General features: G+C 41.5%; 1 protein-coding gene across 1 annotated transcript in view; it reads left to right on the forward strand.

Annotated features, from left to right (window-relative positions):
• Positions 1-11,096, forward strand: part of KCNJ6 (potassium inwardly rectifying channel subfamily J member 6) — a 63,150-nt gene extending 52,054 nt beyond the window's left edge. Inside the window, exon 2 of the mRNA XM_008701902.2 lies at positions 10,550-11,096. Within this exon, the coding sequence (XP_008700124.2) occupies positions 10,550-10,875 (326 nt within the window). The 3' untranslated portion in view covers positions 10,876-11,096. The remainder of the gene's footprint in view (positions 1-10,549) is intronic.
• The last annotated feature ends 10,294 nt before the right edge of the window (positions 11,097-21,390 follow it).

A 21,390-nucleotide genomic window follows, 5' to 3' on the forward strand; every position in this document is an offset into this window, starting at 1 on the left:
GGTGTTTTTTGATCTTATAACTGCAAGTTTGTCCCTTTGGACCACCTTCCCCCAGCTCCCCCATCCCCACCCCCGCTCTGGTAACCGCAGATCCGATCTCTTTTTCCATGACTTGGGTGCTTTGTTTTCAGTCCACGTTTAAGTGAGATAATGGGGTACTTGCCTCTCCCAAGGCACTTCCTTCCAACAGGCTACAAACAAAGCGAGGTACAAATGGGTCCTCTGAGGAAGTGGAAAGTGTATGAGACCACAGATGGACGAAACGTGTCTCTGGAGGTGCAGAGTTAACGAACACAGTAAAAACATAGACCATTATGAAAAAGCAAAAAAATGTCAGGCCAGGCCTAAGCGCTCCTTAATTTTCAGCTACTGAACTCCAGTCTCTGCCTGCTTCTGAAATTCAGATCCACAGGCCTGAAGGAAGTCAGGAGGAGGGATTGTCCATGTTCTGCTCTCTTCCCACATGTAAACCGTCCAGTTGCTAAAAAGGGTCACGTTGTACACATGCGTCTTAGAGGCAGAGATAAATCTCAGTTTGGGAACTAAAGGTTGTTTAATAGGTGTTAATGGCTTCGTACCTTTGCCAAATCAAATGCACGTCAGCCAGCGTTCCCCCCTCACTGAGTTGTGCTCACAGACACCCAGACAGCTGGCTAGATGCAAATCTGTGGAAAGAGTGGTCTAGACACCTAAGTGACCTGAGGCCAGGAGTATCCAGAGGATGACAAATTAAGCTTTTCTGGAAGTGTCTAGTTCTACCTAGGATCACCTTAGTCCAGAACTTGTGTTGCGAGTGACACACGGAGGCTTCAAGACACATAGGGGATCCCACTAACCTGAAGTGCCCTCCTACCTCTTCTTTGGGGCACAGCTAAGGGCATCTTTGTCCGGGAGCCCTCCCAGGCAGCCAGCCCCACGGTCTTTAAGCTGGGGCTTTCCCTAGGCTGCTTGTCTTAGCCTTGATCATGTGCAGCCTTGACCACCCGTTATATTTTTACAGTCGAGGGCATTCTCTCTCCAACTGGATCTGTGCCATTGCAAGAGTCATCAGTGTAAGTAATATTGTTTATATTTTGTAATTCCCTCTTATTTTTTTAGTTCCCCAAATTTTTATTGAGCACTTACTATGCCCCACATTGCACCCAGCTCCAGAAACACAAGCCAGGCACAGCCCCTGCTTATCATGGGATTTATGTTCTATCAGCAAGAAGTCTCACAGGGGACAGGTGGGGTGTGATGGGCCAGTGTGACAAAGAGACCTAACTCATGCGGATGTCAGGAAAGGCCTGTTGGAGGGGGTGATACGGCCCCTGAGGAAGGCATACAAGTCAGGCAGGGGAGCAGAGACCCAGAAGACGGCATAAGAACTTTGGACCTTATTTTAGGAGCAATAGGAAGTCACTGAGAGGCTCTGAGCCAGATATAGATATAATCATATCTGCTTTGTTCCAAGGTCACTCTAGTGTCAGGAAAAGAAAGAGAGGCGAGAAGAAAGGCAGAAGGCGGAACTGCTGCTGGAGATGAGGATGGTATGGGTCAAGGTGGTGGCGATGAAATGGGGAGAGAAAGAAGCTGAGATCCAAGATACATTGCAGATGTGGCATCAATCATACGCATGAATTGACTGGATGTCCGTGGTACCGTTGAGTGGAATTGGGAACCTGGGGCGGGGGGCATGTTTGGAGGAAAAGGTGATACACATTGCACGTGTTCAGTTAAGGGCATTGAATGAGATCTCCAAGGGAAGCTGCCTAGTAGGGGAGTGAGTGTATGGGTTTGGAGATCAGGCATGAGGTTTGGGAGGTTAGAAAGTCAGCAGCTCGTGAAATCACATGAATGAACAAGATCAACCAAGGAGACAGTATAGACAGAGGACCTCGGAGCCCCAGAGAAAGGACGGAGAGGCCAAGAGGACTTAGAAGGAGGAGATGGCCAGCAGGGTCAGCTGCAGAGCCAACCCAAGGAGCTTGCCCGTGGTAGGAGCTCCAAGACCACTTCATTCTTAGACGACCTAACAGCCAATCAGTTGCCTGTGGAAGTAGTGGCTCCATGTGAGGTTTTGGCTTTGTGAAGGGCTAGTAAGTAGGATGACGTCATCATGTAGAGTTTGCCTCAACTACGTTTAACTCTTGATTGCCCCACAAAGAATGTAGTCAGTGGTTCATGTAAGTTTTAATCTTCTCAAAAACACGAACTTAGTTTTTTTTTTAAAGATTTTATTCACTTGACACAGAGAGAGAACATGAGTGAGAGAGGGCACACAGGCAGGGGGAGCGGGAGAGGTAGAAGCAGGCTCCCCGCTGAGCAGGGAGCCCGATGCGGGGCTCGAACCCAGGACGCTGGGATCATGACCTGAGCCAAAGACAGATGTTTAACTGACTGAGCCCCCCAGGTGCCCACAAACTTATTTTTAACACCAGTGAATTAACATGCTGGGACAAGAGCCCACAGGTCCATCAGAATGGCCCATCTGGATGTCCTTTACTCATCAAAAAGATCCTAAGTCTCTTACTAAACTGAATCCCACCCCCATCTCTGTATTGTCCTAATTCTCAAACACAAGACTTAGAGGTCTCGGTTTTTTACTAGAATCTTAAAGTCAGTTGAAATAAGATGTTTATGTTCAACTACGCAAAGAGTAATAGAATCACGTGAGCTTTATAAACCCTCTGGAGGGCACTCTCAGGGTCACAGACTCTGCTTTTTTGTTCCAAGATGAAGGCATTTTCATTATAAATGTCATTTTTTGTTTTATTTGGGAAGGATAAGTTCTAAGAATTTTAAGCCAACTTTTTAAAACTATGGCCAAGGAGAGATTATAATTTATAGACACGACACTCAGATAAGTAGAAATAGAACTGACTTTTGTTTCTCTGCGACTGAAACTCACTCTGCTCTTAAGCTCCCTGTTTCCTAGTAGAAAAAAATATATATACATTTCCAATTAAAGGCAACTTAGTCACTTCCAGCTTTAAATGTGGTTAATTCAGATCCAAACTGTCACTCAAAAAGTTCCCCTCTCCACCCTAAGAGCCATCTGAATTGGGGTGGGTTGCGTGCCGTTTGGTGAGGGGGGGTGTGGCCCATGTTCATCCTGCCTCCTTATTCTTCCCACAAGGGCTTTGGGATGTCACGTGGCCTCACTACTGGGCTCCAAGGGCTCACCAAGCTCCTGAGTCAGAAGCTGCTGGGTGCCTCTCCCCACTGGTCCTGCCAGTGCCTCCGTGCTGTCCACACACACTCCTGCATACACACTTGAGAATACACACACTTGCACACACACGAGGGTAGCTCACACAAGCACAAAAACGCATGTGCATACACACTCACACACTAATATATGTGCACAGTGCACTCACAGGCACGCATACACACACCCACACACACTCACTCTGGGGCCAGCCCCAGGCCACCAACCAGACACACCTCATTTAAATGACTTACAATCTTTTTAAAAGGATGACAAAAGCAAATCCTAAAAGGAAATAAATATAGAAACTAATGAACCTAACTAGACATAAAATAGATGACATAGTCACATAGAAAAAAGAATGAATTCAAGTGATTTTTGAACACAGTACTTTGATTATACTACCTCAGTGGGAATGTTCTAAGATGAAAAAGAAGTGCAAAGAAATGTTTAATTTTACCTCAAGCATTTGTGGTTGATAGTGTCAAAAGGGCAACAGCACCTGGGGAGTTCTTTTAAAAGATGATTTATTCGGATCATATGAGAGAATCTCCTACCATCACTCTCTTTCCTTCCAGAAGAAACTCATATGACTTTAAAAGGAGAGTGAATTTTATAGAATAAAATAAAATAAATAAATACATAAATAAAATAAAACAGAATAAAAAATTAAGAGGGTCTTTCTTCCTGGTTTGTAGACAGCCACCTTCTTGTGGCATTCTGGCGTGGCCTTTTTCATGTGTGCGTGCAGGAGAGAAAGCTCTCTGGTGTCTCTTCCACTTATAGGGACACCAATCCTATGGAACTAGGGCTCCACCCTTATGACTTCACTTAACCTTAATTACATCCCTAAAGTCCCTGAAATCCAAATACAGTCACATTAGGGGGTTAGGGCTCCAACATAATTCAGTCCATAACACCATGTTTTCCAGGAAAATTACTTAATCTTTCTTTGCCTTAGTTTGCTCATATGCAGGACAGACATCATAACAGAGCCGCTGTATGAATAGAATAGTTAATGCACGTAAAGCATTTTGTGTCTGGCAGACAACAAACACTCAATAAACAGCATTTATTATATAATTCAATACTTACTTTGTGGATTTTATCAACTACTTTGTGAGAGTAGAATTAGGAGTACACATAGAGAATGTCTTCTTTTAGACATTAAGAAAATGCACATTTCGATGTATTTTTGCATAGCTGAAGGTGAACCTCACTGGCCCTCCAATATTTGGGTAACAGAAGAAATACAACTGTTTACTAAAGGGACTTTTAACTTGAGTGTAAGGCCGGGCTCTTTGTTATTTAAATAATCAGCAGTTGGCTGAACCTACTGAATTAAAATTATTATTATACTATGGCAGAAATTACACTATACTGCTTCTTTTTGACACCGGGCTTGGTAAATCACCCACACTCTTCTCCCACACAAACACTTATAAATGTAAGTGCAAAGCACTTTATTACTGTGCTAATTCAGTGCAGTGCTTGCTGAGAATAGCAAGGAGTAAAGAGAAACATCCCATCATTTAGCCAGTATCTGAAATAAAAAGACAAAATATCTACGGTGAATTCTTTGTTTCTGAATATTGACAACCTATATTGATTAATTTTACAGTATTCAAAAGCGGTGATGGTGGTTTATATCCATCTTGTTTTACTGGAATCATGTTCTCTGGGCAGTTTTGATGCATTATCTGTTTACGGAGTGAATACCTCTGGCTTCATGCAGGGGCTCTCTCTCGAGGATGGTTTTCATCATATTGGTATTCTGCTCAAAACATTTCCCATCATAATTTGCTGCTGGGAATCTAAAAATAGGGCTTTGCCTGTTAAATCCTCATCTGGCTGGGTCTGACCCTATGTTTGCTCAGTCGCTATGACAGATTCCTTAGCTGTGCCGCAGCTTGGTTCCCTGGCTTCTGAATGGAGCGAGGTTTGCTTCCGCCACCAATAACACGTGCTCCCTCCCCTCCACTCCTTGCTCTTGCATAGGCTCACACAAGAAGCAAAATGGCCACCAAAAAGATGGGCCGTTTCTTTTTTTTTTTTTTTAATGATTTTTTATTATATTGTGTTAGTGACCATACAGTACATCCCCGGATTCCGATGTAAAGTTCGATGCTTCATTAGTTGCGTATAACACCCAGTGCACCATGCAATATGTGAGATGGGCCGTTTCTAATCACTTTCCTGCAGGTGAAACTCTTGGAAGATTAACCAGAGATCCAAACAGAGAAGCTCTCAGTGGAGAAATTATGAAATGAAATAGTTTTTAAAAAGATACACACACACACACACACACACACACACGCAGACACACACACACACTCAGCTTTGGGCTTTGGGGAAATAACTTAGACCAGACAACACTGCTATGAAAATCAAGCATTGCCTTCCCAAGCATAAAGGCAAAGGCATGCGTGGACCTAAGGACACTCCAGAAGACCTCTTCCTCCCCTAGTACCACCTTGCCTCATGCCATCTTGCAGTGACAACTGCGACACTCAGTGTCATTTCTTTTGAGGTCGTGAGGACAGATTCCCCAGAGATGTAAGCTGGACCAGTCTTAACCAGAGGTGTGTCTGTTCTCTTAGAGTTTTCAAAAAACCATTGTTTGCCTTTATCGATCCTCTCTATTTTTCATTTGTTTTCTATTTTATTAATTTACACACGGATCTTTTTTGCCTATTTCCCATGGGTTCATTCTGTTGTTTTTAATTTTTTTCTTTGACTAGAGCTGATATACAATGTTACGTTACCTCCGGGTGCACAACATAGTGATTCAACCTCTCTCTACCCTGCTGTTCTTTTTCTACGTTAAGTTGGATATTCTTAATCAGAAGGGGGAATGAAGCATGAGAGACTATGGACTCAGAGACACAAACTGAGGGCTTCAGAGGGGAGGGGGTGGGGGAATGGGATAGGCTGGTGATGGGTAGTAAGGAGGGCACGTATTGCATGGTGCACTGGGTGTTATACGCAATTAATGAATCATCGAACTTTACATCAAAAACCAGGGATGTACTGTATGGTGACTAACATAATATAATAAAAAATATAATAAAAAAAGAAAGAGTTGAACAATGAAATCAAAAATAAAATAAAATAAAATAAAGCTCAAAACCATGCAAAAAAAAAGTTGGATATTCCGCGCATTTATTTTCAGACTTCCTTCTTTTCTAATATAAGCATTTAGACCTATACATTTTTCTCACTTCCCATGTATCCCATAATTATGACATTTAGAATTTCAATATCATTCAGTACCAAGTATTACTGAATTTCAGTAGAGTTTCTTCTTTGACAGAAGCTGTTTAGAAATGTGATTGTATATTATGAAACATGTGGTAATTTCTGAAATTCACCTTTTCTTCTTGTTTTCTGCCCTGTGCATGCAAAGCTCAGGACTTGTATCAGCTCATGCACAGAATTCATTCACAGAATTCTCTTCCCCAGTTCTGTCCTCTGTAGGATTCCCCACATTTTCAGCTCCCACACCCCCTGCTCGGTCTCCTGTCTAGAAGGACGGAATTTCCCTCTGAACGCTAGCCACTTGTGCTCCGCGTGGTTGCACACACTCAAGGTCACTTTCAGAGTAAACCAGTGAGAAACGAGAAAAACGCTACCACAAACTCTTTGTCCACAATCCCCTTTCCCAGTCTTCTGGCCAGAAAGATTTTCCCCAGGCTTTTGGTGCCTGTGCCACATGCAGAGCAGTTCCCAATGGGGCGGCACTGGGAGCTGGGGAACCTGATAGGGACTCCCCACTTTCATCCTCCGGCTCTGAGGGGTACCTTGTCCCAGTGCCCTGGTCAGAAGGACAGGGTTTCTCCCTGAGATTTTGTTGTCAGCACCTGCTGCCCAGGTCTGTGCTGGGGCCACTCTCAGGTTAAAGCCAGATGATGGAAAAGGAAAATGGAAAAACAAGAAACACCCCCTAAGAAATCAATGTTCACGTTTGGTACTCCTCCCCATCTTCTTGCCAGTATTAGACTTTCCAGAGTCTTCGGGTGGAAGGTTTTGTCTAGAGGAGTTAGTCGTTTGTAATCAGCAGGAGAGAAAAGCTGCACTTACCCCATCTTCGCCAGAACCAGAAGTCCTATCCCTTACTTTTTTAACTGGAATTACTTTTGATTAAAATTATGGACTTTGTCATTTTCCAGCACCTAGTTTGTATTTTAGCCGAGGGTCCTTCACAGATAGACTGGCATAATGCTGGAAGCAGAAACCTCCCCCTTTCTTTTCTAAGGACTCACAAGCCATCTTTCTATTTAATAATACATCTCAGACATTTCCCATCAACAATTTTAATTAAAGGGCTTTTCTCTAGTTTCCCTAAGTTGAGTTTTTTCACTTGACAATGAGTATTTGCTGGGAAGCTACAATGTTGAAGGGCTGTGGTAAATTCCAGGAACATGGACATAAATAAGACCGACGAGCCCCAGTGCAATCACAACTCAACAAGGGAAACAGACACTTGGAGGTAATTTCAAATGACAGGATAAGGTGTCACTGGAGTGTTGGGGATCCCTGGTCTCAACAGTTCTGGTAGGCACTGGTCAGTCACGGAGCGCTCCAGAAAGGAGATGATAAATGAGTTAGCTCTTCACAGATGAGCTGCCTCCCACTGGGGGAAGGCTCTTCTAGATAAAACAGGTAGATGAACACAGGCATAAAGGTACAAATGCAAATGGCAAGACAGCCAGAATGCCTAGAGAGCGGAAGGCGATCAGAACCAGAGATCAACCAGATTTCTTACGTTTCGCTCTTCACCAAAAGAGGCATCTCTTTTTCCAGAGAGAACTTTACTCACTAAAAATCCTACTGCAGGGGGACTCTGTGATGATCGTCCTGATATGGAAAACAAGCACAACACACATACACACGGATAGAATCTTGGCAGCTCTGCCTTTCCTATGATGCGAACTCTGTTGGTTTTATTTTGTTACTTTTTCAAGTTCAATGAAAATCACATCTTTAAAGAATGGACTGGAACCCATGCCAGTAGGTAAGACAGGAATCTTTCTGAAAAGAATAAAGATTATCAACTTACAACTAGGAACTTTTTAATATCGTACTGCTGGGCAAATACATTAATAGTATTTTTAATCCCTTTTTAAATGAATTAGGATACCACAAGGTGAATAAAAAATTGGAAAAGATTCTATGAGCATTTCTTTAAATCTTGCTTATTCAACTTTTTATTACAGAAATTAAACAATCCCATTAAAATGGTACTATGGAAAGATATTTTACTGTCCCTATAGAATTCAGTAAGTGTATTTGTTTTCCTAAGGCTGCCATATCAAAGTATCGTGACGGGGGCTTAAATCACAGACATGTGTTGTCTCTTGGACATTCTCTTGCCTGTATCCAGTGTTTTTCTTGATACCAACATCCCAAATTTCTGATTCTCTCTTCAGCCAATTTCAATATGTTAAATATCCATTTAGATTTTAATTTTAATAATTGTATTTTTTATTTCTGGTTTATATATGTGTATTTATATACATGTACATGTGTTTATATAGCCAAAACTGAAGGTCTAGGTGGATTTTATTTGCCTAGCTCTGTTTTCCAGTCACTTTACAATAAACATGTACTTCCTTTATGAAAAAAAAAAAGTTAAAGTTACTTTATCACCTTTTCCCCTTGACTTCCTATGTATTCCTCATTCTGAGCCTACATATCCCTGCTATCACCTGTCTTCCCCCATCACTCCCAAACACAGATAAAGAGCTGGCAATTCAGAAGAGAAACACTGGTTGAGAAATAAAAGCAAGACAGTGCTCTTTTCTTTTCAATACCCAGAAGTCTTGCAAAACTTATTTTAGAGGCATAAAAGGGGGTTTTTGTGGATCAGCGGCAGAGACACTGTAGAGGGTAGCATTCAGTTTGGGGACAAAGAAGAAGAGCACAGGGCTGGAGTGAGGGCTATGCTGACTCCGGCCCTGACAGCTGAGTGGGGTGAATCACTTACCTCCCTGGCACTCTGGTTTCTTCTTCCAGACAAGGACCAAGTGCAATGCTCTGAGAACATTCTGTAACTCTGAATCCCTCTGTGTAAGCCCCTACATATGTCCGCTTTCCCCCACTCCACCTGCATTCAGCACAAAGCTGTTGGCTGATACAGCTTATTGGCTGTCCCAGTGAATGACATCCTGACTGCCTGGCTGTTTTCGCGAATGAACGAACAGTGGCCACAGTACGACTTTTGTGAGTCTTAGATAGTTTTACCTTTGTGTATCCCAAAAATGGTTTAATTATATTACATTTTACAATCAGATTAGTATAAAGATGATTATATTAACATTTTCTTTTACCTAAAAGTTTATCATTTTTCTTCTGATTTTAAAAGAATTTTCATGGGTCCTTGAAAATGTTGTGGGCCCTAGGCCCTGGGCCTGCTTAGCTAATGGGGAAGTCATCCCTGCAGGAACTACTCAGTGGATGCCTCCATGTCCTGAGAAGTTTCATAAGAGAGCCCTTTGAGCAGTGCACCAATGCATTCCCCAGATTTTATATCAAGCCAGTTACCTAGTTTTCTTCTCTAAGGACATGGGTGGAGTTTCCCTCATTCTGTCATTTCATATTAAAATAAAGCTGCTCCTGACTCCTGGGCTCCAGTAGCTCATATGGCATTTCTGTGCAAATTAGGAAAGGGCTTCTTCCCTTTAAGAAGAAGGGGGAAAGCCTTTAAAGCACTACATTATTACACAGTCTAAATAACTATCCCCGCTGAGCCCGGGGAAAGCTCAAAGTCAGGTGGGCATCCTTTCCAACCTCATTTGGGGGCCACAGTCGTGGCCTGCATGGCATGGTGGTAGGACAGTAACAGTAATCCATGGCGGTCAGCTTAAAGACAGCCTAGGTGTAGTTCCATAAGCCAAACTTCATCCTGGGTCTGTGGCCAGAATGGTCAAGTCTCAGTAGGACTCTAAAAGCAACGGGAGACCTCTAAAAGCAACGGGAGACCAGAGTCATGGCCTCCCGTTTCTCCCAGAGCAAAAAGTGGACAAGGCACAACCACGTGAGTGTGCACCTGTGTGCATGGGCACACATGCTTTCCTGTGTGTGTGCATGGCCTTGCAGGCAAGTGTAGTTTAATGTGAGCCAGACTTCTCATGCTGCCCCTGGAACTCCCCCCGGAAGGCCAGAAAGCTCCACCACAGGCTCCTGTGCGTGTTAGTGTATGTCTACAACATGAATAACACCGCCTCGTTCGCAGCACCCTGTGCCGGACACGGTCTGACCGGCTGCACCCAGCAGCCAAGCCCAGCTCACTGAGTTCCGCACTGATGGAAAGCCCACACTCACACATACTAAAGCCTCCATCCGTTCCCTTCTCTGCAGGGATGACTTGCCAGGCTCGGAGCTCCTACATCACGAGTGAGATCCTGTGGGGTTACCGGTTCACACCTGTCCTGACGCTGGAAGACGGGTTTTATGAGGTCGACTACAACAGTTTCCACGAGACCTATGAGACCAGCACCCCATCTCTCAGTGCCAAAGAGCTGGCTGAGCTAGCCAGCAGGGCGGAGCTGCCCCTGAGTTGGTCTGTGTCCAGCAAACTCAACCAACATGCAGAACTGGAGACCGAAGAAGAAGAAAAGAACCTCGAGGAACAAACAGAAAGGAATGGTGATGTGGCAAACCTAGAGAACGAATCCAAAGTTTAGTCTCCTAGCCGGGCAGCTCCTTCTCCTCTCCCCTCACACAACCTTTTCTTGTCTCTCATTCTCTTTCTTTTTTGTCTCTCTTACTTGGTTGTTTATTTATATTTAATTTTGACATTATCAGAAAACAAATCTTCAAGGTGTAAAATATCTACCTGCCCTCTCTCAGTTACTCAGATTGACAAGGTAGACACGGATTTGGTTATGGTACAACGTGCCCTCATTTGTGGCCCAAGCTTGCTCTCTTCCCTAGATACCACACATCCAGCTCCTAGGGACTTAAGCTGCTTACCTGCATGTCTTGTACAATACCAGATCACTCGAAGAGTGTGTCAAAGATTTTACCTGGGATATGACAAGTTAGGTCTCTGGTGCCTATTTATTCATGCAGTGAGACATAGCGTATAACCCTCAATTTTATAGATTCAAATAAATTTCATCTACAGGGTGAGGTGCTTGCCCCATACAGGTATTGCAGTGATAGGACCCAGGTCAGGTAAGGACAAAACACTGTACATATTATGCCTTATGTAATTACTTTCTTTTCGCAGTTAGTAATAAAACCCAGCATGTACAAAAGTACTGTAGAACAGAACTTCTAAATAATGTACATAAATGTATAATTAATGTAGGTTTAGATATATAACTTTAGAAATAAGATGCAAAAAAAAAAAAAAGATTCCCAATGTACAGTAGGCATTTCTGTTCTGATGTCTTCACTTCCTTAATTTCTTTGGTCCCACTGACCACTGGCCCTTCCTTAGTGCATGGCCTTTGTTCTGTGTCCCAGACTGGTAGTGTTTGGGTACCCCACTGTTCCCTTGCTGATCCTTTCATTGAATCTAATAAGCCATAGGTCTGGGGGAAGTGAGGAGGTCTAGTACATGGCAAAACCCACCACAAATATGTTGATATACTGTGAAATGTTTACAAAATTGAGGTCTCTTTTTTTAGTAACAGGAGCCTCACTGACTAGCCTGGGGGAATATTCCAGGGGGGAGGACACTCTCTGGCATGTCACCAACGATGTGTTTATGCTTTTCACATGAGCTGTCACCCTTTGTAGTACAAGAGTTTGGGAAACTCTTCTTCTGCAAAACCATGGAATCTCCAGCTGTTTCACTCTGTGATTGTGAGAAACTACAGACTTAAAAAATGAGACATGATAATTGAGCAGAAGATGGTTTGGGTCTAAAGCCATGACACTCATGAAGGCATATAGTAGGAGACATATATTGTAATCATTCACTTTACACACCTTGACTCCATCTGGCTTTCTTCCTGTCCCCGCCAGCTTATCCATCAGCATTTCTTGCATTTGTATTTATTATTATTCGTATTCTTTTATTATTATGAAATGACCAGAGTTCAATAGTCAAAGATAAGAACAATCTAGGCGACTACAAAATCTCTCTAGAGCATGCCACAGGTGGGAAATCAAATCCAAAGTGTCTCCCAATCAGAAGAAAACAAGCAAAAAACTGCAGCCTTAATTTATTTTAATCTGCAAAGATAAATGGAGAGAGATTAAGAGAGAGAAAGAGAAGGAAGGCATTTTGTACTAAAACTCTAAATTCAAGATAAAAAAATTCAAATAAAAAGATAAATGGAAGAGAATGTCAGACAAAATCTCAAGGGCAGGTGGAAATTTTGCACTGTAACAGACCTTTCACATTAATTTCACAATTTTAAACTATTTGTTCCCTAAAACAGTCACCCATCATAAATATTCATTGACCGAACTCAAGTTCCTTCTCAGCTGCTACGGCTGTGCTCGGTTTGAGGCTTTGTGCCATGGAGGTCAAAGAACTCAAACTAGCTATCACTCACTCCCTGTTGCCCTTGACTTCCCTAACCAGATCGCGCAGGCCTTCGTTATAGTTTGGGGACCTTGTCTACTAAAAAGCATGTCCCAGAGATAAGGCATGTGGCTCCTCAGTTTAACATGGGGGGTTCTCTCTTCTCCCACTTCTGAGACCTCGCATCAGGACACCTGCTTCTTGGCACTTGGACTTAACTGAAAACAAAACCGTTGGCCATAGCCCTTTCCTATTTGCCAACATTTCGTGTTTTGCATTGAATATCTGTTGAATCATTTACTCTTTCCACACAATCCAAGGAGGAGGTTGTAGTCAAGGAGGAGGAGGGAGCCCCATACACTTCCTGCCAGGCTGTGGGGAGGTACTGTGGCCTTACCTCGCTGTAGCCTTATGAAAGGCGCCCTCGACTTGGGTGCGCTAACCCTGCAGCACCCCCAGAGTTGCAGGGCAAGGCATGGTAGCACAAAGCAAGATGAAGCACGGGCTGCAAAAAGTCTGCTAATTTAGCTCTTGACGACTCAGTGGGCCTTTTTTTAATCCATTACTAAGGCTCAAAGGACAACACACACCCTGTTGTCTGGTTGGAAGAGCAGTTCGGGGCCCTTTAGCACAACTGAACGAAGAAACTTTACAACCCTTTGGTCATGCACACGTGTTAGTTCTCTATCTGTGACAGGGCACCCGGGGGTGAGGTCTCTCCCTATTTCTCATTGTCTTTGGTTTTCAATGTAGTTGGAGACAGAACATGAACCAAATCTCGTTTTTGTAACGTGAGCCTCTGAATCTTTAAACAAGGATGCTCCAGAAGAAACTTTTCCTAGAATGTCCCTATCAAACATGTCTATTTTTCTACAATTATTGATAACACAGTTTAACAGTGTATTTTGTGTCAACTGTTAAAATTTGGAATTGAAAGAAGCTCATTAAGACTGAATTTTCTAAGCAGCAAGTATTGAATGGTGTTTTTCATTAAGACTGTACGACAAAGATAAGCCCACAATTTCTACTCATTCTATTCCACCATATCTAGTCCCCATTCACACAGTCACTTTGTTAGGAAATCAAGTGCTATGAAAATAAATAAGCCTATTTTAATGCAACAATACCCATAACCAATGAGGATCACTCTCAACTTGATATTTTGATCTGTTTGTTTGGTGTATTTGAGTCACTTTCCATAAAAGCATGGTGGGATCTGATAGCCAGATAAGAATTTTGAACTAAAGGGTTACGGTTTGCCACAGTGAACCCTAATCTGGAGAAAAGGGTAGACTCAGCTGGAAGCATGACCTCCCCAAGGGCTGCTGAGACCCTCAGATTCTCACTTCCACTCACCCCAATATGCTTTCCAACTGGAAAACCTACTTGTTTATAAGTCAACTTTATGTAACTAATAAAATTGTTTATGTTTTTGGTTGTACCCTGGGCAAATGATACTCTTTTAAGTTAACATATTTGCAACCACTGTAATGCCAGGTCATTGCTTATCCATTCCCTCATAACATGGCATTCCAGCCTGTTGATCCAACAGATAGCCATTCTATGTCCATGAAAAGGAACTCCCTCTTCCCCCACTTCCTTCCTCTATCTATCTCTCTCTTTTGTGCTGTCCCTAGTTCCCCAGTGCCAGGTCCGTTGACAAGTTCAATATCTTATGTTCCCTAACAAAAATCCAGCTATTGTCTCTAAAAATGTCAACATATTTCTGAAGCACAATTTTCTCTTGCAGGTTTAACCAAACTAGGGCTTGGAAATGTCTATTTCTCACTGTACTCTGATTAAAAAATTATTTAAGACTTCATTCAAAAGCCTAAATTTTGAAGTTTCAGGTTCCTTGTTTTTTCCCCTTTGCTTTTTAATTTAGATTCAAGCCAATATCTTTGGGATTTTCAGAAACTGTTTAGAAATGGGAGAGCTGGTGGATTATAAAAATGCCATTAGAAAACTACTTGAACTCACCCAAAGAATGTGAAATCATTTGATTAGCTGAGTAATTCAAGATAAAAAAGAATCAAGATATTCATTGTCATTTCCAAGATAGTTTGCCAATAGTCTGACTAGTTTTCAGTCTTTCTTTCCTTGACTTGGGTAATACTCTATGTGACTCAGAAGAGCCAAAAGGGTAGTTGGAAACTAAATGCCCTACATAAATGGGAAACAGTATCCTCTATGATTTCCTTTCAATGGATGGATATACATAATAGATGATTCATTGATATTGCATTACAGTATAGTAAAATCATATTATCTTGTTTCTAGACTTTATGGTCAACCTGTTTAAGAAAATGTAATCCTTTCATTTAAAATGGAGTAAAAGACACCTCTTCCAAATATTTCTTCCCTTAATGTCTTGGAAAATTTCTGATGCAGTGTCATCTAGAAGTCAAAAGCTCTGTAAGGCTACGAAGAGATTTTGACAAAGCACAATATCGATACACAATACATTAACAAAACAATATTATACCCTACATTGTGCAGTGTTTGGGAACATTCAGAGCACTTGCATAAATTATGTCATTTAATTCTAATCCACCATGAGAGCTTGAGTATCATAATTTACATTTTATAAAAAGAAAACTAGGGTTTGGGCAAATTGCATAATTTCCCCAAGGTTACAAGTCTAGTAATAATAGATCCTGGTCTCAAATCCAGGGGCCAAGGCTTAAGCCATGGTCTCTATTTACTACAGAAAGGGTCAGCAAACCAAATCTACTCACAGACTCTGGCCCACTGCCTGTTTTTGTACCACTTGTGAGCAAAGAATGACTTTTACATTTTTAAGCAGTTGGGGGGAAAAGACAAAAGAATATTTTCTGACATCTGAGAATTGCATGAAATTCCAATTCCAGTGTCCATAAATAAAATTGTATTGGAATACAGCCACACCCATTCATTTGTGTATTGCCTATGACTGCTTTCACAGTACACTAGCAGAGTTGAGTATTTAAGACAGAGACCATATGGCCAGAAGACTAAAATATTACTATCTGACCCTTTGCAGGAAAAGTTTGCCAACCCCTATACTGTACTACTAAGTACTGTTCGTGTATTAAGCACTACTAATTATTAAATATTTTACTGTACTACTAAGAGATTCCTGGACAACTAAGAATGATGACATTCTTTCCCAATATAAATGCATTGCAGTCACTCATAGATCTGTTCCCAGAAAAAAAAAAAAACAGTCATATAGTCAGGTGTCAAAGGAAGACTCCTTCCTTTTTATAACCATTCCCCTGGAGCACTAAATAAATAACCAGCCAAGACTGAGCAGCCAACTCAGAAAGTGATAAGGTAAAACAATTCCTTAATGAACAAAAAAGAAATGGGAATCCCCAGTCCAGTGACTGAGACATTCCATCGCTGGAACCTGTAGGTGTTTAAATATGTAGATAGTTGGGACACATGTGTCCGACCAACAGGGTGAACGGGACTTGCAGTGGTTACCACGCATCAAACCAACCTCCCCTCCCTGACTTGTCTTCTCTCTTATGCTCCCTTGGACTATGGAGCTGTGCCTGGGTCTTCAAGTGAAGTTCTTTATCTCTTTAGTTCTGTTGGGGAAAATATATATATCAGGTTCTCTTATGAGTGCTTTTCTGGAAATTAGGTGGGGGAAAAATTTTTGTTGCAAGTTATTGTGATGTACTGCTGAAAGATAAATGATGGAAACTGAGATAAAGTTGGTCCTGTGTCTAAATCTAAATAGTTATAATATCTGCAACATAGATGATGTAAAAAGCTCATGACCCTGCAACTGCATGGAAAGCATAATAGCTAAGTGAGAAAAAAAGAAATCTCAAGGTTCAACACCATAAAACTTAAATAAATGTAAAAGGAGTCAAACTTTTACTTGGCCTCATTGCCTTGGTAAAAGAAAGCTTGATGCATCCACCTAATTCAAATAGGGGAGTCCTAAGAAGTAAACGAGGGCAAAATACTTTAAGACATGCAAAAATAGCTCATTGAGATGGTCAGCATGATTAAGTGATGGAGATTTATCACCAATGAAAATAGCTTTTATAAAGTTAATTTTAGGTACTACCCCCTAGTCGTGAATCCTAATGTGCTCTGTGGTTGGCCAGAGAATTGTGACCACATAGGCAATAGACCTTGATTTCAGAGAATGAAATGTTCCTACAATCAAAGGGTAATTGACCATTTCAAGATTAAGACTCTGCACCATTGTATTAACACTGATCATAAATACTGTGATATCAACCAGCCAATCTTTATAAGAATATGAAGGGCTGTTTTTCTCAGGCAATGTAAATATCCACTACCAACAGGCACTAGTGAAATAAACATGTAATGCATCATTATTTCTAAAATTCTGATAGAAATCATAAAATATCCATCCAAAGGAGCAAGAAACCCCAGGAGCCCAAATTCAGATCTCTTTGGCTCCTAAAACCCCAGTCCAGGCTGAATGCCTTATGGAGTATATCAATGTTGGGTCTATCAGCACTAAACACAGCTACAGAACTAGATTGACTAGAGCACAGAGAGCTGAGCTTTCATCAGCTATGCATGATCAGAACCTCTGGCTCCATGGCCACTATTCTCAGATCCAGTTGATGCCATTCTGACATTATCTCTCAGCCATTACTGCAAGTGGGAGTGGGTGTGAGCAACCCTCCCTTGGTTCAGTTTGGCCATGCCCACCTGCTGCAGGCTCTCTGGGTGACCCCTCCCTCCAGGTCTGGTTCCTGCTCATATAGACAATGACACCCTCCCTCAGAAGACAAAGGGACTCTGTGCCTTTTGATCCTATCTTGGCCAGCATCCTTGACCCTACAGAGCACACACCTAGATCAGGGGTGATAACTCTCCCTAGAAGAACTGAAGTAAGACCTTTTGAATCCCCTATGCACAGGGGTGCCCCTCCCATACATAAGTCAAAACCAAACAATACTACTGTGTAAATGGAGTAAGTGTAGGAAGTCTAAAGAAAATTCTCATTTTCCCATGGTGATTACCTGGATGATTTTTTTCCCCTTTACATATTTAATTCTTCAACCTCTGGAAATTCTCACTTTTTAATATCATGATGCTATGAGTACAAACTCAATTGGTTCATCAGGCAATCCCAACCATCACCGTAGATGGTCTGACCCTGTTCCTTTTTTTAAGTAAGGGGGTCTAATCTGTTCAAACCTACCCCTCGACCAATCCAACTCTGCCCTGGTCAAGAAATTTCATGTACCCTCTCTTTCCTCTAACAGGAACCAACAAACAAGTACAGCATTGTCAAGAGTCTCCCCTTTATTTGCAAGGAACTCCCCTAGATTGCAACACTTGGAGACACAATTTATGTTGTCCCCAGGTGCCCACAGGGTTATCATGTCAGCACAGGTCATCATTCAAGCACTTTACCCAGCTCCTCTTTCTGAATTCCTCCCTTGGCTCACCACCAAAAGTCATCTTTCAGGGCACCTTCCTCTGAGTTTCTGTTCCATTCTTGAGTGACAGCCAAGAACCCATTATTTAGGCTAGTCCCATCTCTTACCATCTAATTGTCCACCACCAATTTTAATTGAGCATGTAATATGTTCACAGTCTGACCACCTGAGACCAAAAAGGCAGAATTCTTCATTTCTGCCCTCCATATACACCTTGAGAGCCCACGAGTGATGGCTGGGCATTATGACATCAGCCCATAATTGAGCAGAGTGTTAAGTGAGGTCTTGCGCCAAAGGGACAGCTGGACTTTTCCAGGGGAATCTTCTTGTCCCTTGCAACATGCAATTAGGCTATCCATCTTGCCAAAGTCAATCCTGAATATCCTTATTCAGCTCAGTGGATCAGCTTCTAAAATGAGAGTTATACAGGAACAACAGTGAACTCCCACATGTGTACAGAATTCTGAAATGATGACCTAAATATATGCCTGTGTTGGCAAAGTGGACTTTCCTCCCCCACTGTCTGTACAGACTGTGCTCTGGGGAAAAACCAAGCACCCATGTGGTGCCTGGTTACCCAGGCCTGCATGGCTGCTGCCATGGCAACCTGCAGCCTATCAGCATAGACCTTTCCATGGAGTCTCTGAGAACTGGCAGAGGCCCCAAAGGGCTGGAGTTCCCAAAGGCTGGTCCACCTGCAGACAGCCTTCAGGGAATCCTAGGAGATACGGGGCAGTGCCCAGGCAAACAGGTACTCATTCAGTGGCCAGGTGGAGGATATTCTTCTTCCTAGGATAGTATGCACTTGATGGCCAAACTGCTCCTAAAAAAGCTATTCTTTAAACCATCATCCCCATCCCACATACACACCCACACCCAAATCACATTTGCCTTTAAAAGAGAGAGAGAGAGAGATTCCAAAACTAAATTCACATTATCTGGTGTAACAGATAGCTGAAGTGCTGCCATTTTATTAATCATTAAATAAGCTCTGCCTAAATTATGTTTCAATAATAAGCCCAAGTATAAAGAAAAGAAATTTAAAAAATTTTACTTAGAAATTCTTTTAGAAAAAAAAAAAAAAGACCAGTTTCTTTTTGGAAAACCTGATTTCCAATGTTCATTTTTGCCCCCAGGATGCAAAGACTCCAGAATACTATTTCTCCATGAACTTATTATTTTCCATCTGGCTTTGAACCTGAGAACAGACTTCTTCACGTTGGCATGAAAGATTAAGTAGAATTTAGCACTAAAACATTCAGAGTTAAATTCGGTCTGGACCTATGAACCCAGGTAGGAGTAAACTCTGCTACCAGGAAAAACTCTGCATCAATCCCCCTAGATGCCAACCTCAGGGACATTTTGGACATGGAAATTTTGCTCAAGAGGATGGCTTGCTTTCAGAGATAGGATGGTAATGTTCAAATCTCTAAGTCCTGCCCACACTGTGCAAATCAGGCCAGATCAGCTTACCTGGTCTATAGCTTGCCCAGTCAGTGGGCCATGTCCATAGGAGGCATTAGTGAGTAAATGAGAACTTTCCACAACCTGAACAACCACACTGGGAAGACTTTTCTTCTATCTTATTTTCCAGTTCTGTTACAGCAGACATCAACAAAACATGTCGTTTGTTGTTCCATGGTTCCCCTCTACTCGTACCTTCCATGTATTTTTTTTTCCTTTTCCAAAAGAAAGAAGTCTCCTCTGAATGTGGCATGACATGGAAGTAGTGTTTCCAGTCCTTTGTAACTAACACTTTAACTAACAAATGCAACAACACTCTCTCTCCATATACACACACATATACATATACACAAGTGTACATGAACACACACACACACACACACACACTTACCTCCCCCAATCAGTTACATGGTTCCATACCCAGATGAGTTATATAGTCTTGGATAAATCATTGGACTTCTCAAAAATAGTTTTTTCATCTTTTTTTTTAACTAATAACCTTTTTTATTTTTTAGCACAGTTTTGGGTTCATAGCAAAATTGAGTGAAAAGTACAAAGTGTTCTCACACTTCCCCCCTCCCCAATTATGAACATTCTGCACCAGTGTTGTACACTTGTTACAAATGGTGAACCTACATTGACTCATCATTATCACCCAAAGTCCATAGTTTACATTAGGGTTCATTCTTGGTGTTGTACATTCTATGAGTTTTGACAAATGCATAACATAAAATGACACATATCCACCAATGTAGTATCATGCAAAATAGTTTCACTGACCTAAAAATTCCGTGCTCTGCCTATTTATCTCTACCTACCTCCAACCCTTGACAACTACTGATCATTTTACCATCTTTAGAGTTTTGCCTTTTCCACAATGTCATGCAGTTGGAATCATACCGCATATAGTCTTTTGGATTAGCTTCTTTCACTTAGTAGTATGCATTTAAGAGTACTTCATGCCTTTTCATAGCTTGATAGCTCATTTTTTTAGGGCTGAATAATATTTTATTGTCTGCATGTACCATGGTTTATATATTCATTTACGTACTGTTGGTTGTTTCCAAGTTTTGGCAATGATGAATAAAGCTGCTATAAACATTTGTGTGCAGGTTTTTGTTAGACATAAAGTTTTCCATTCATTTGGGCAAATACCAATGAGCATAATTGTTGGATCATATGATAAAACTATGTTTAGTTTTGTAAGAAACTGCACAACTGTCTTCCAAAGTGGCTATACCATTTTGCATTCCCACCAACAATGAATGAGAGCTGTTGCCTCACATCCTTGTCAGCATTTGCTGTTATCAGTGTTTCAGATTTTGGCCATTCTAATAGGTGTGCACTGGTATCTCATTGTTGTTTTCATTTGTATTTCCCTGGTGACATGGTATGGAGCATATTTTCATACACTTATTAGCCGTCTGTACATCTTCTTTGGTGAAGTGCTTGTTTGGGTCTTTGCCATTTTTAATCAGGCTATTTGTTTTCTTGTTGTTGAGTTTTAAGAGTTCTTTGACTATTTTGGATAACAGTCCTTTATCAGATACTTCTTTTGCAAATATTTTCTCTCAATCTGTAGTTTGTCTTCTCATTCTTTTGACAGTATCTTTTGTAAGGCAAAAATGTTTAATTTTAATGACACCAGCTTATTAATTCTTCCCTTCATGGGTTGATCATGCTTTTGATTTGTATTTTTAAGTTCATTGCCATACCCAAGGTCATCTAGGTTTTCTCATATATTATCTTCTAGGAGTTTTATAATTTTGCATTTTACATCCAAATCATTTTGAGTTAATTTTTGTGAAGCATTTAAGGTCTATGTCCAGACC

This window comes from Ursus maritimus, unplaced genomic scaffold, assembly GCF_017311325.1.
Source record: "Ursus maritimus isolate PB19 unplaced genomic scaffold, ASM1731132v1 scaffold_4, whole genome shotgun sequence".
Lineage (NCBI taxonomy): Eukaryota > Metazoa > Chordata > Mammalia > Carnivora > Ursidae > Ursus > Ursus maritimus.